The sequence below is a fragment of the Ranitomeya imitator genome, chromosome 1 (assembly GCF_032444005.1).
Source record: "Ranitomeya imitator isolate aRanImi1 chromosome 1, aRanImi1.pri, whole genome shotgun sequence".
In the NCBI taxonomy this organism is placed as follows: Eukaryota; Metazoa; Chordata; class Amphibia; order Anura; family Dendrobatidae; genus Ranitomeya; species Ranitomeya imitator.
Window position 1 is genome coordinate 499,026,778 of NC_091282.1, and position 12,391 is coordinate 499,039,168.

Consider the following 12,391-nt stretch of genomic DNA (forward strand, 5'->3'; position numbering starts at 1 on the left):
GGCTATAGTGACCTGTTCAGAGGTTTGTGACATTCAGGTGGAAAATAAACTTTTTCATTCCTGTCATGTCATTTTGCATTACTTCCTAAAAATTACCTGAAGGGTTAAAAAAAAGTACCTGACAGCAGTTTTCAATATGTCAAGGGGTGCTGTTTTTTTAAATGGTATCACTTTGGGGGGTTTCCCAATGTATAGGACCCCTAAAATCACTTCAAAACTGGATAGGTCCCTGAAAAAATAAATTTTGTAAATTACCTTGAAAAAATTAAAAATTACGGTTCCATGCATTTTTAGGCAAATTGTCTCTTCAGAGAGGAAGAGGACTAGAACTCCTCGAAATGCTTATCATGTCACTCTCCGCAAGGAGAAACGATACTTCTTTGCTCCATTTTTAAACCTCCAAAATGCTATCAAAATGAAAGAAAATTTTACAAATGGGGCTGATTTAAAACATACATGTGGGAAATGTGGTTTATTAAGGTTTTTCTATGGTAAGACTATCTGGATTAAAGGGATAATCATTAAAAGTTTGAAAATTGCAATTTTTTTTAAATTTTTCTCAAATTTCTAATTTATTTATTGTAAACACAAAACATATCGACTTAAATGTATCATTATCATAAATTATAATGTGTCACGAAAAATCACTGGGATTTGTTGAAGCATTCAAGAGTTATTAACACAAAATGACACTGGTCAGATTTTAAAAATGTGTCCCGGTCATTAAGGGGTTAATGAGATCCCACACCTTCTCGTTCATAGGGAAGGATATACACTTTTCCTGTCCAGGGTCCCAAACATCACATCTTGGACAGATTTTTTGGCCTTCTGGTCTATTAGACCCATTGTGGACCTCACGGCCTTAACTAAATTGTCCACTTCCTGTAGGGGGACCCTTGAGAGGGACTGGGACCTTAAAGAGTTTTCTACCTCCATAGTGATGAGAGTTCTTAGGGTGGAGGAGAAATCTGGGGTCTCATTTGCCACTGTGTCATTAATACATGCTTGGCACGTTTTGGGCCATGTACTAGCTAGACCCTGATCGCACAGAGCACAGGTTCTGTACTTCAGCTTCCCTGTGCATTTTCTAGGAGGATCCTCCAGAAAAGCAAGAGGACAGAGAAGGAGAGAGGGAGAGAGATTCGCATTATTAAAATTACATTCTCATAGCTCACTCACCACTCAGAGGAAATTGAAGGGTACCGAAACAGAATGTTGTACGAAAGGTTTTCCTCGAATCCGTGGAATCCTTCATTCTGATAGAGCTGTGCAGACTTGTCCTAGAGTCTTTGGAATTGCGTGCTCTACTGGAGCGCCCGATGCTTCTATCCTGGTGTGGAAGCATGTGACACTGAGGTCGTTGTGGCTGCTCTGCCTCCAAATGCTGCTGCCCTGGATGTAGCTCTTGTTGCTGCCACAGTGGAGAGGGCTGCTGTGTATCCATCGCAACACTGGTGCCCCTGCCTGGCCGGCGATCCACCCTTAAGAACTGCACTGTAGGGTTTTTTCCAGCCAGCGCGTTCCTGCAGCTTCCATTACCCACCCCCGGAAGTGCTCCGGGTGAAAGGTCCCGGCCACGTCATCAGAGCATGACTTACAGTTTCTGGCCGCACTCTGTGACCACGTTTGGACGTGAGGCTGCCAGCTAACCATGTGCTCCCCATCGGGCCCCCCACGGCGCTTCCCTGCCCCAACCGACCGGCCCAAGTCTGGGAACTTGCCTGTCTTCTTTCTTCTGCCACCATGCAGGACTGAAGTTTCCCCTGTCAAGGACAGGATCCACTGATGCGAATAGAGGAGCCGCCCTTTTTATCTTGAAAGTTTCCTGTCCTTGAAAATTGGATCCCCTCCCTAGTTGGTGCTGTCATGGGTGATTGTAAAATATAGTGTTAACTTCATTTCGTGTGTCAGAATGATTATAGAGCTTCATAAAGTGTTCATCAGGGGTGTACAACTTTTTTTTGAGGAGCGCATTATCAGATCGAATAAAACTGTTCGCTTCTTAGGGTATATCATTTTCTTTAAATAGTTTTAAAAATTAAATGAAAGGGGTTGTCCAGTCACACCATATTGATGACCTATCAAATGGAGAGCCTGGAGGGGTGTGACTAAGCGAGCCTGACTGTTCACCAGAGCCTCTGATGGTGAGGTTAGATGAACGCCAGGTGCAACTCCAGGACAGACCAACAGACGCGCAGCAGCTGGACCCAGAGGACAGACTGGAGGAGCAACAGGCAGGGTCTGCACCAGAGTGCAGCAAGCATGGTCTGCACCAGAGTGCAGCAGCAAACAAAACGTTAAGGACAAAATTAATATAAATGTGGGTGACTAGCGGCCTAAAAAACCCAGCCACCACATGCAAACGCCATGGGACCACTCCCAACAGTATCTTAAACAAGAAAAAAACGCGACTTCAGGCTCCTGTTTGCGGGGAACATGCGCCGTGATGGCGATCAGTTACAGCTGAATGGGGAGGTCTGTATATAAGGGAGTTAAAGACAGATCATACCATCACAGCCCCCTGACGAAGCCCACGCGAAACGCGCGTAGGGGTACATGTGGTGCGGACTCCACAGCTATGAGTAAGGAACGCTAACGGTATATTCATACTCTGAGTGGGTACCATGGGATGTGGTAACTTATATTCATACTATTGGATTTTACCGCGATTATACTAGCATCCTTCTGGCTATTTCTTCCACAAATATGGGTATGTAAATTACACTTGAAGCACTGGCACTTTTTATGAGGTTTACTTTATACTACCCTGCTGTTTAGCCTGACTGCACGTGATTGCTGCACCTCTGTTCTCAATCTCAGAAAAACTTGTTCTTGATATGTTTTTTGTAACTCTTTTCGGTGCCTTATATGTATGACTTTCTATAAATAAACTATTATGATTTTACTTTTTGGTGGATCTTGGTACTCCATTTTTTTCTTGTTTAAGACCAGAGTGCAGCAGGCAGGGTCTGCACCAGAGTGCAGCAGGCAGGGTCTGCACCAGAGTGCAGCAGGCAGGGTCTGCACCAGAGTGCAGCAGACAGGGTCTGCACCAGAGTGCAGCAAGCAGGGTCTGCACCAGAGTGCAGCAGGCATGGTCTGCATCAGAGTGCAGCAAGCAGAGTCTGCACCAGAGTGCAGCAGGCAGGGTCTGCACCAGAGTGCAGCAGGCAGGGTCTGCACCAGAGTGCAGCAGGCAGGGTCTGCACCAGAGTGCAGCAGGCAGGATCTGCACCAGAGTGCAGCAGGCAGGATCTGCACCAGAGTGCAGCAGGCAGGATCTGCACCAGAGTGCAGCAGGCAGGATCTGCACCAGAGTGCAGCAGGCAGGATCTGCACCAGAGTGCAGCAAGCAGGATCTGCACCAGAGTGCAGCAGGCAGGATCTGCACCAGAGTGCAGCAGGCAGGATCTGCACCAGAGTGCAGCAGGGACTAGTATGCAACCTTAAACAACATAGACTGCAAAACAGGAAAGTAGCTGAGGCACCTCCCCAATGGGGAGGAAGCAATATATACATACTTCCCCACAGCCATTGGCTAGGGAGGAAATAGCAAATGCATGTGCTGGCCCTTTAAGAGCGGGAGCACGCGTGCACTAAGGACATGGGTAGAGGCCCAGCTGGAACCTGATGGAAGCATGCAGAACATGGGGAAGGGAAGAACCAACCACAGCACGGGTGAGTGAAGTGACACGCCGGAAACACTGACTGTCAGAGCAGGGCACCGCACAAGGTTCTAACAGTACCCCACCTTCACGCCCCCTCTTCATCAGGCCATCGAGGAAGTTCTGGAGGAGAAACGGAGCGTGGATGTTTCATTAGTCTCCCAGGACCCTCTTCGGGACCAAATCCATTCCAGTCAATAAGGAAGAAGGTCTTGCCTCTCACCTTGTTCATGGCTAAGATCTTCTCCACTTCAAAAACATCATCCGAGGCAGGTGGCATCGGCGTGGTACTGGGATCCTTGAAGAAGGGACTCAGGGTAACCGGCTTCAGCAGAGATATATGGAAAGAATTCAGAAACCGCAATGAAGCAGGCAACTTGAGTTTATAGGAGACCTCGTTGATCCGCTTCAGCACTTAAAAAGGACTGAAAACAAGGACTCAACTTGTAAGAGGGAACCTTCAAGCCTGACGTACCTGGACAAAAGCTATACTTTGTCACCGGGGCTGAAACACGTAGAATCCACCGGAACTGTCACTGGAACCTGGGATTGCTGACCGAACACAATGTAGAAAGGAGACTCTCCCGAGGCTTCACCAACATGCTTGCTGTATGAGAACTCATGCCAGGAAAGTAATTTCACCCAATTGACAAAGTGGCGCAGGTAGTTGCCAAGGACCTGGTTGACACGCTCCACTTGCCCATTGGACTGAGCGTGATAGGATGAGGAGAAGTCCAAGACAATATCCAGTTGTTTACATTGAGCTTGTGAGAATTTGGAAGTGAACTGCGAACCTCGATCGGACACAATGTGACAAGGAGATCCGTGCAGACGGAATATATGTCCGATGAAGCTGTCAGCCAGTTCAGGACCAGACGGAAGAGCAGACAACGGGGTAAAATGAGCCATATTGGAGAAGCAACCCACGACTACCCAGATGGCGGTGCAACCATCGGATACTGGAAAATTTGTAATGAAGTCCATTGCTATGTGCTGCCATGGAGCAGATGGCATGGGTAATGGCAGGAGAGAACCAGTAGGAAGTTGTCTGGGGACTTTATTGCGGGCACAAATCAGACAGGTAGCCACGTAAGCATAGATCTCCCTCCTCATGGATGGCCACCAGTAGTGGCAAGAGATCAATTGTAGGGTCTTCCTTTGTCCCGCGTGACCGGGCACCTTGGACGAGTGGCCCCATGACAAAACTCGCTCCTTCTCGGATTCAGTCACAAGGGTTTTTCCTGGGGGAATTTGTGACAGGGTCATTGGAGCGACAGTAACCATCTTGGATGGTTCGATGATAAATTGAGGATCCTCCTCTTGGTGCCCGGACAGAAATGAGAGAGAGAGGGCATCAGCTCTGGCATTCTTGTCACCAGACCTGAAATGTAATAAAAAGTTACACATACAGGTATTGGCTAACAAACAGGCAATCCCTGCATGTGTTGTGTCTGTTTTACAGCCACGAGACATGAAGCCGCGGGGACTCGAACATTTTTCAAGCACGCTGAAGATACTCTTAGCACTCAAGCATGCTCGGGATAACACCTTATCCTAGCAGGTTCACTTATAACTGGTGCTGATAATGAAGCACATTATCAACAGGGTGCTTCTCTCACTATATGGTCTCCTAAATGAACCTACATTTTTAAAGGGGAAACGTGTCGAGGCACTGAGGCATGTCCATTGAGACTAACTATCAGAGGCCTGATGTTGATAAAATAACACGTTTGCTATTTTTGTAAAATATCACATTTTGAGGGAAAGACTTACTCTTTAGTTTGACATGTGGATCAATTTCGATCATAGACACATGTTTAACCAAATATTTTCTCAGTATAAAAAGTACTGTACATTTAAGTCCTTCTATATCTGAATAGGGCTAGAAGTATCTTCATATATGTGTTGGTCAGCATTATATTATTTTTGTGTTTAGGGTGTACCTGTCAAGTCATCTAAGTCGTTTCACTTTTATTAATCACTAGATGGTGGCCCGATTCTAACGCATCGGGTATTCTAGAATATGCATGTCCACGTAGTATATTGCCCAGTCATATAGTATATTGCCCAGTCACGTAGTATATTGTGTTGTGAATTCTGCTCTTGGGTTCCCTCCAGTGGTTGTAGGTGGGAATGCAGTTGTCTCTGAGTCGCAGTCCTGGCCAGGTGTATCCGCTGATTGCAATTCTGACTGGGATATTTAGGTGTGCAGGATTCATTAGCCCTTGCCAGTTGTCAATGTTCCTTGTGAAGGTTGGATCACTTTCTGGCTTCTCCTGCTTGCTGCCAAATTCAGCAAAGATAAGTGTTTGGTTTTTTGTGTCTGTGGCACACTGCTGTGTGCTTGTTTTTGTTTGTATTCCTGCTCTGATTGTAGGATTCGCTGGAGGTGCAGATATACGCTCCTACATCTTTAGTTAGATGTAGGAAGTTTTTGCATATTCTGCTGTTGATATTTTTGAAGGGTTTTAATACTGACCGCACAGAACTCTGTCCTATTTAGCTAGAGTGGCCTCCTGTGCTAAATCCTATTTTTCTGCCTGTGTATGTTTTTTCCTCTCCGACTCACCGCCAATATTTGTGGGGGGCTGTCTATCCTTTGGGGATCTGCTCTGAGGCAAGATAGTATTCCTATTTCCATCTTTAGGGGTATTTAGTCCTCCGGCTGTGACGAGGTATCTAGGATTGTTAGGTACACTCCACGGCTACTTCTAGTTGCGGTGTTAAGTTCAGGATTGCGGTCAGTATAGTGACCACCTTCTCCAGTGAAAGTTCTCATGCTGCTCCAAGGTCTCCGGATCATAACAATATTGCCCAGCGACGTAGTATATTGCCCAGCGACGTAGTATATTGCCCAGTCACGTAGTATATTGCCCAGCGACGTAGCATATTGCTCAGCCACGTAGTATATTTCCCAGTCACGTAGTATGTTGCCCAGTCACGTAGTATGTTGCCCAGTCACGTAGTATGTTGCCCAGTCACGTAGTATGTTGCCCAGTCACGTAGTATGTTGCCCAGTCACGTAGTATGTTGCCCAGCCACGTAGTATATTTTCCAGCCACATAGTATATTGCCCAGCCACGTAGTATATTGCTCAGTGACGTATTATATTGCCCAGTGACGTAGTATATTGCCAAGCCACGTAGTATATAGCAGAGCCACGTAGTACGGTATATTGCCCAGCCACATAATATATAGCAGACCCACGTGGTATATTGCCCAGGCACGTAGTATATTGCCCAGCACAGAGCCACGTAGTATAGAGACTTAAAAAAAAAAAACCATATACTCACCTTCCGAAGGCTCATTGGAAGTCCTGCTATACTCACCATCCGCCGCCTTTGCCGCTCCTAGCCACGCTCCCGGGACCGCTCCATTGCAAGCGGCAGCTTCCGGTGGTCCCAGGGCTGGTGTGAGCAGGACCTATGATGACGTCGCGGTCACATGACCGTGATGTCACGGCAGGTCCTTGTCGCACACCATCCCTGGGACCGGAAGCTGCCGCTTGCAATGGAACGGTCCCGGGAGCGTGGCGAGGAGCGGCAAAGGCGGCGGATGGTGAGTATAGCAGGTTTTTTTTTATTATTATATTTAACATGACCTATTTTTACTATTGATGCTGCATAGGCAGCATCAATAGTAAATAGTTGGGGACACCCAGGGTTAATAGCAGCGGTAACGCAGTGCGTTACACCGCGGGCCTTTACCGCTGCCATTAACCCTGTGTGAGCGGTGAGTGGCGGGGATTATGGAGCGGGCGCCGGGCAGTGAGAGCAGGGGAGTAGGGGAGGGACTAATCGGACTGTGCCTGTCGCTGATTGGTCGCGGCAGCCATGACAGGCAGCTGCCGAGACCAATCAGCGAACGAATAACCGTGACAGAAGGACAGACAGACAGATGGAAGTGACCCTTAGACAATTATATAGATAGGTGTAGATAGACCTGTAACCAGGTATAATAGGGAGAGCCACCAATTAGTGGGGGGCACCAATTGGCGTTTTTAATCTTTAGGGTGCCAACCTCCGCAGCTTAGTTAGGAGATAAGGCTAGGGATGATTTAGGGTTATATATACCTGTACTGGTTTCCCTGTCTTGTATCTTCTTGCACTTATCTCTATACCTTGTAAATTGACATTTTTAGCAGAGGGTTTATCCAGTCAGTATAACCCCCATTTAGAGATATAAATTAATTGTGACAACTATGTGATGTTTAGTCTCCTACTTGGTTGGATGGGTATTATCTGTTTTTTGTTGGGTTAGTTGCTTTTTGTATAGGAGTGATTTTAATAAATGTAATAAACTTAGTTTTTGAATGATATTTCTGTTAGCCAATACATCTGCTCACAGCAAAAATAAAAAAACAATTGCAGACTATAAAATTTCATTTTTTTTTCCTTCCATCATTTCTTATTTTTCTATGAGGGATCGTTTTTTGAAAGACTATTTGTAGTTTTGAATGCCACCATTTTTTCAAAAATAAAACAAAAAATATCTTGGGGAGTGGAATAGAAAACAATTCCGTTCCTTCATTTTTGCTTGGGTTTCATTTTTATGCCGTTCACATAGCAGTAAAAAAAGAAATGTTAAAGGGGTTGTCCACTATTCATAAATACAACATTCTTGAATACCAAACAAAAACACCTTATACTTGTCACGCAGTGACTTTGGGACTATGGGTGCTAACTAGGGATTACTGCTGAATTTGGAGATGTCAGGTACACGTGCCTTGCTATGCTTCTATAATCAATCCTAATCTGTCCCTGCCCCCACCCAGGGTTGTGAGAAGGTGAAGTGTTTAGGTACACACTAACGAGACAAACAAGGGAAGACGGACAGGGATAAATGCAAATATCAACCACACAAAATACACTTACAGACAAAAACAATAGATTGGGACAAAGGGGAGTTAAAGGAAGGAGAAAGTAAGTAGGAGAGGATGTGCACACAAACCAACTCCATGCAAAAATCTCTTGAACAAATCTCCAAACACCAACTCCAACCATGAGCTACATCTCCAACTCCAGAACCAGGTAGCAAGAACTAACACTAGCAATCCCTAAGTGCCAGAGGCGAGCATATATAGCAGAGGGGAGTGGCCAAAACTGAACAGCTGAGACAATCCATGTAGGAAAGCTCCAGGAGATTCAACCGAAAAGTTTAACCCTTGCACTGCTAGCAAGGAAAATACCTGCACTGTTTATTAAGATGGTAAAGACACAGCGGTCTTCTGGCCTCTCTATGTCGTGATAACCCTGTGACAATACTTCTCTTCCGTATTGGTGTTGTTCCATAGATATCAGTACAGTGACTTGCATGACACAGTTATTTCACATAAGTTCTGCAGTTAGAGAAGTGCCACTAATCACTTTTCCAAGCACAGCTCCAATCCCGAGCTGCCATCTTGTGACAGCAACTTCTGACTGACCAGAAGTCAGAGGTAACAGTCACAAGCACTCAATGTAACACTATGAGAGACTTGTTCTGACTCTCATAGACTTCCATTGAGTTGTGAATTCTGTATCGCGCAGCAAACACTGGAGCGGTCTGTCAGATCACAAGCTGAAGAAGACCAACAGGAACGGCACCAATAAAAGCTGCCAAGTATGAGACTAGGTGCTGGGAACTTAGATTAGTATCACCACTCCAGGGCTACAATAAAAAAAAACTGCTTGAGTCGTGCTTTAACTTGTTTTTTAATTAAATTTTTTTTGGTCCTTTGAACATGGGATCACGTGAACACTATTACAACACACTGTAATGTGTTTATCAACTGTAAAGCTTGCCAGACCTTCAGTAGGCTTCCACCAGCCATAACAACCCTTCAGCATGCCGTGATCAAATTGATATTTATCGTGACATCCAAGGGGATAAGTTACAAGATTAGAGCAAGCTCTCATCTAGCTCACTTAGAAGGAAAAGTCAACTGCATAAGACAGCCACCACCTGCAGTGATTGGAGCAGGCTCAACTCTTGAGCCTGCTTAAAATGGCCACACATGAAAACCAGCATGCATGTACAGCCAATGTTGACAAGGGTTTATCATAATCACATCATAACCAACACATAGTTTTGTTTGAATATTAGCTCAAACTAGTAATACATTGCGGTAGAAGATAATATGCTCTTGGCTAATCATTTACACTGAACAATCATACAATTAAAAGATTACACATAGGAATGCCCAAAAAGAGAAAACATTTTTTGTGTAAGCTGTAATTAAGAAGTTGGACTCTAAATAAAATTGGAAGTACCATTTTTAAAGTATGCCGTACATCTTCTCCTACCAATTTCTTTGGCGTACTGCTCCTTACATCTTCCTCCTTGGAGAGCCTGAACAGCAACTCTGTAAAAAGTAATAATAATCATGAAAAAACACAACACAAAACAGACATAAAAAGACACCTTACAATGACCCAGCAATGACAGATTTGTCATGTCATGAACAAACAGCGCACACTTTACCTATTCTGAATAAATTGATCTATTTTCTTGTCAAGTTTTTGGACAGTCTTTAAGCACTGACCTTTTTTTAAAGTCTAGTGCCATACAATTACAAAGCCTTTGGAACATCACAGCGATTTCCTTTTTTTGTTATACAGTACGAACTTTACAAAGGTACAATGCGTTTGCAGGTTAAAGATACTGTACTTTTATTCCTGTTTTCATTCTTTTATAGACTGTACCGTCTTATGCCTTGAAAGCAAAATTCATTGCCTTTTTATCTATAGTCTTGGCCAGTTTTATTCTATAGGTCTTGTCCCCCTGCTAGGAGGATCAGAGTGATTGTCGAACAAAGCAAATAGTAACAGAATTAGATGGAGCGAAACTTTAAACTTATTTTTTCCTCTCTCATGTTCAGTTAAAATATTTCTCTCTTTGTAGGATAAATCATTGCTTTGTGGGAAAGCACATCGATTAAGGAACGTGTAACACCAAAGTATAGGCCACATTTCAATCATCAGAAAGGTCACAGCTGTGATTATAATGTGGAAGTATCTCAATATGATACAACACAAACACAAGAGCTAAAACCATCACTGTGATTTTTTATCTGATAGATACAAATCTCGGCTCGTGAAGAGTCACATTTTACGATTCTAATCAATAATCATATAAAACAGCAAGAAACAGAAATGGAAGAATCAAAGCTACGACAAGTATCACGTAAGGAATACCATTAGATGATAGTCTACAGATATAGGTTTCATCACGCACAAGTACACATGGATTTGTAGTCCTATATATATATATATATATATATATATATATACACACACATACATATATATATATACATATATATATATATATATACACATACATATATATATATATATATATATATATATATATATATATATATATATAATTTTTTTTTTTTCCAGAAGATTTTAATTGACAGATTCTCTGTTAACTCATTCTGCAGCAAGTAATACATATCACAGCACAGCGGCTATAGGAAGTAAATGGTGCAAAATTTTGAATGAAACCCAACTGCAAAATTGATTTTTTAGCCCCCAATTACTTGCATTTAAATAAGAAAAATTTCCTTAAAAAGTGGACAAAACCTTTAAGACTCAATTTTAGGGACATAATGCCTGGATACAACCTTAACAAAAATATTTGTTTGCTTTATCTCTTATAATGGTAAAGACTGTTACTGTATTAAAAGGTCAAATAACCCTATACTGCATGTAACGAAAAAAAAACACCCACATAAGAAGTGTCCAGACAGTACATTACAGTAGTTTAGAAGTATTTAGCTAATAAAGAACAAGTTAATTTTGTAAGAGTCAGAATATGAACTTTATGTTGCCCATTTAACTCTTTTAAAGTTGCTTTTTGTGCTTATTTTTTAGACTAACACTGCCTCTTTGAGGGTCCGGTTCATGTCTTGTTTAGCTACTTATTACATGCTAAAGTACACATTTTTGAATGAGTTTGAAACAACAAAGTTATGCATAGTGATCTATGTGAAGAGGAATATACACTCTTTATAGAATGAGGTATATTTGGCCTGTATATCTTTTTGATCATTCATACATAATTATTTAAGTTACATTTTCAAATTCTTATGTTATATTATTTATGTTCTTCTAGTAATCTCATAGTTTAAACATACATATTAGTCATTCATGGCTCGAAGGAATAAAACATCGTTATCTGACTTAAGCTTATACACTTTGTAAAACTCATATTGCATGCTGAGCCATCAAGTAGGTAAAAGTACTAGATTTACAAATTCTTATTGCGGCGATATACTATCTGTCCACTTTAGCTTAGACCAAAATCTCTCTTAAAGGAAATTTCAACTATTCGCAAAATTGAAAAACTGTGAGACAGTTGCCAAAGTTCTGCCTTTAAATATCTAGTGAAGGATTTCGTTCTGATCACAGCAGTTTAACCACTGAGATGCCACGGACAAGAGCAACACTGGCATCTAAATGGTTATTTGAGGGAGGGGGTTCCTTCCTTCCTTCACAAATGCAATGCACAACCACGACACGCGTTTCGCCGCAATTTCACCATGATTTCTCAAGGGGAGGTGTTTATTTTACTTCCCAACAGGACCTTTAATCTCAAAAGTACTCTGTCACGTGACTGGACGCTAATTGGCTGTGTTGAAGTGGTGCATGTGCCCGCGGCCCACCGCCCCGCAACTCGGCCAGGTCCTACAGCGATATGATCAGGAGCACATCGTTGCCATAACTCCCAGTCGCACGCCG

At 43.1% G+C, this 12,391-nt stretch overlaps 1 protein-coding gene across 1 annotated transcript in view; it reads right to left on the reverse strand.

The window, feature by feature from the left end:
• The window catches only part of CNTLN (centlein), a 537,174-nt gene that overhangs the window by 194,600 nt on the left and 330,183 nt on the right, over window positions 1-12,391 (reverse strand). Inside the window, exon 15 of the mRNA XM_069766280.1 lies at window positions 9,917-10,008. Coding sequence (XP_069622381.1) covers window positions 9,917-10,008 — 92 coding nt within the window. The remainder of the gene's footprint in view (window positions 1-9,916; window positions 10,009-12,391) is intronic.